This window comes from Charadrius vociferus, unplaced genomic scaffold (assembly GCF_000708025.1).
Source record: "Charadrius vociferus isolate BGI_N301 unplaced genomic scaffold, ASM70802v2 scaffold2980, whole genome shotgun sequence".
NCBI lineage: Eukaryota > Metazoa > Chordata > Aves > Charadriiformes > Charadriidae > Charadrius > Charadrius vociferus.
In genome coordinates this window covers 1,489-4,424 of record NW_009646468.1, presented here as the reverse complement: position 1 = coordinate 4,424, position 2,936 = coordinate 1,489, and the positions used below count along the sequence as shown (strand labels likewise).

Below are 2,936 nucleotides of genomic sequence, written 5' to 3'. Positions count from 1 at the left end.
CCACCCCGCGGTGAGGACCCCGTCCCACCCCCACCCCATCACTCACCCTCCGGGCTTTGCTCTGGTACTTTACGGCTTTTTTGGTGTCCGACACGGCCCGTTCCACGTAGTCGACCGAGTGCTCCACGTTGTACTCGATGCGGTCGATCATCTCGCCCTGGGAGACGAGAACCCACCCCTGAGGCGCCCGCCCCGGCCCCGGGCGACCAGGAAATGGGGGGGGCAGGGGAGGCTCAACCGGTTCTAGGTGCTTCAATGGCGTCTTGGTGGCCTCGAGAGCTCTTGGTGGCGTCTAGATGAGCCGATGAGCCCTAATGATGGCTTTTTGGGGGTTCTAGATGATCCTTGGTGGGCTCAAGGCCTTTCAGTGGCATCTAGGTGAGCCAACAAGCCCTACTGGTGGATTTTGGTGGGTTCTAGATGAGCCTTGGTGGGCTCAAGACCTTTTGATGGCATCTAGATGAGCCAACAAGCCCTAATGATGGCTTTTGGTGGGTTCTAGATGGTCCTTGGTGGGCTCAAGACCTTTTGATGGCATCTAGGTGAGCCAACAAGCCCTAATAATGGTTTTTGTTGGGTTCTAGGTGATCCTCAGTGGGCTCGAGAGCCTCCAGTGGCATCTAGGTGAGCCAACGAGCCCTAATAGTGGCTTTTTGTGGCTTCCAGATGATCTTTGGTGGGCTCAAGAGCTTTCAATGGCGTCTAAATGAGCCAACAAGCCCTAATGATGGAATTTGGTGGGTTCTGGATGGTCCTTGGTGGCCTCAAGAGCTCTTGATGGCGTCTAGATGAGCTAATGAGCCCTAATGATGGAATTTGGTGGGTTCTGGATGGTCCTTGGTGGCCTCAAGAGCTCTTGATGGCGTCTAGATGAGCTAATGAGCCCTAATGATGGAATTTGGTGGGTTCTGGATGGTCCTTGGTGGCCTCAAGAGCTCTTGATGGCGTCTAGATGAGCTAATGAGCCCTAATGATGGAATTTGGTGGGTTCTAGATGAGCCTTGGTGGGCTCAAAAGCTTTTGATGGCACCTAGGTGAGCCAATGAACGCTAAATATGGGGTTTCGCTGGGTTCCAGGTGGGGGGGAACCACGGGATCCAGCACCTCTCGGGGGGCTTTGTGTGGGTCCGAGCCCTCCCCACCGCCCCGCCCCCTACCTGGCTCTCCACCAGCATGGCCATGTCCACAAACATGTCGTGCAGCTCCCGGATGCTCGTTTCCAGCTTGATGATCTCGTTGTGTCGCGTCTCGATCTCGTTCAGGGCCTGTTTGGTCATCTGCGAGTCCATCTTGATCTGGCGTGGGGGGGAGAGAGAGAGAGAGAGAGAGAGAGAGGCGACGGGTGGGGCCGTGGGGCGGAGCTCCAAGAGGGTCTCCAATGGGGCTCCGGGTACCCCATTGGGTCATAGACAACCTCACAGTTCACGCAATTTGGGGCATCTCATTGGGTTCTGGTGACCCAACGGGTTCTGGGTGACCCAACGGGTTCTGGGTGACCCGATGGGCGCCTCCACCAGCCCCAGGAGCTTCAGAGGACCTCCTGGTTTTCAAGTGATGGGGCCAGTTGGGGCGTCTCATTGGTCCCCACCGGGGGCTCGTTGGGTTCTAGGTGCCCCATTGGCTGTTGGGGACCTCCGGGGGTTCTCGGCCGTGGGGGCGGAGGAGCCACACGTACGTCATCGGTGAAGATGGCCAACTTGCCGCTCTCCAGCATGTCCTCCAGCTCCTCGTTGGTGGTGGTCCGGCCGGCTGCAGGGAGAGGGGGAGGTGACGGTGGGTGACGCCCCCCTCCCCCCCAACCCCCGGTGTCTTCTCCACCCCGTTCCCACCACCTACTGATCTCCAGCTGCCTCTGGATCCTGTCCTTGCACCGGTCGCGGTACTTGGACTGGGTGGCGTTGTACTCCGTCATCACCTCCACGAACTTGCGGGACAGTGTGGAGTGCTGGGGGACACGGGGAGGTGACACCGTGGGACCTCCTGCTGGTGGCCACCAAGGAGGAGGAGGAGGAGGAGGAGGAGGTGGAGGGATACCTGCGTTTTCCGGATGCGTAGGTCGGCCGAGGAGCGGTTGAGACCTTCCTCCTGCTCGATGCTCTGCTCGATGGCTGCAGGAGAGGACGGCGTCACACCTCCCTCCACCCCTGACCACCCCCCGGGGGGGGGTGTCACCACCCCACCCCACCCAGAACCACACCGAGATGGCCGCAGCAGAGCTTGGGTAGCCCAGATGGACCAGATGACCACCCCAAGGTGGCCACCTCCGCCGTGAAGATCACCCCCAAGATGGCCACCTTCCAAGATGACCACCTCCGTCATGAAGATCACCCCCAAGGTGGCCACGTCCATCATGAAGATCACCCCCAAGGTGGCCACCTCCGTGGTGCAGGTCACCCCCCAAGGTCACCTTTCAACTTGGAGCGCACTTTGTTCGCCGTCTTCTTGATGTCGGCCGTGAGGTCCTCCAGCTCCTGCTTTGTCTCTGGGGGGGTGAGGGGTGGGGACATGTCACCTCCCCTGGTGGCACCACCCAGGTGTCACCTCCCGGTTTCCCTCCCGGTTCCTGGTGTTCCCACCGGGGTGTCCCTCCTGGTGTTCTCCAGCCCCAACATCCCCCCGTGTCCTCCATGCTGTCCCTGGTGTCCCTCCATCCCATGGGGTCTCCCATGGTGTTCCTGGTGTCCCTCCGTCCCATGATGTCCCCTGTGGTGTCCCTTGATCCCATGTTTCCCTGTGGTGTCCCTCCATCCCACGTGTCCTTCATGGTGTCCCTCCATCCCACATGTCCCCATGGTGTTCCTGGTGTCCCTCCATCCCACGTGTCCCCCGTGGTGTCCCCTGATCCCATGTTTCCCTGTGGTGTCCCTCCATCCCACGTGTCCTTCACGGTGTCCCTGCTGTCCCTCCATCCCATGGGGTCCCCCGTGGTGTCCCCC

General features: G+C 60.3%; 1 protein-coding gene across 1 annotated transcript; it reads right to left on the bottom strand.

The window, feature by feature from the left end:
- Positions 1 to 46: 46 nt before the first annotated feature.
- Positions 47 to 2,507, bottom strand: LOC104284502 (syntaxin-1B; the record flags this gene model as incomplete). Its single annotated transcript, XM_009882847.1, has 6 exons — positions 2,408 to 2,507; positions 2,035 to 2,108; positions 1,837 to 1,945; positions 1,676 to 1,749; positions 1,158 to 1,295; positions 47 to 157 (listed from the first exon to the last, which is right to left on the bottom strand). Coding segments are annotated over exons 1-6 (606 nt in total), but the record flags the coding sequence as incomplete, so codon positions are not given.
- Positions 2,508 to 2,936: the final 429 nt, after the last annotated feature.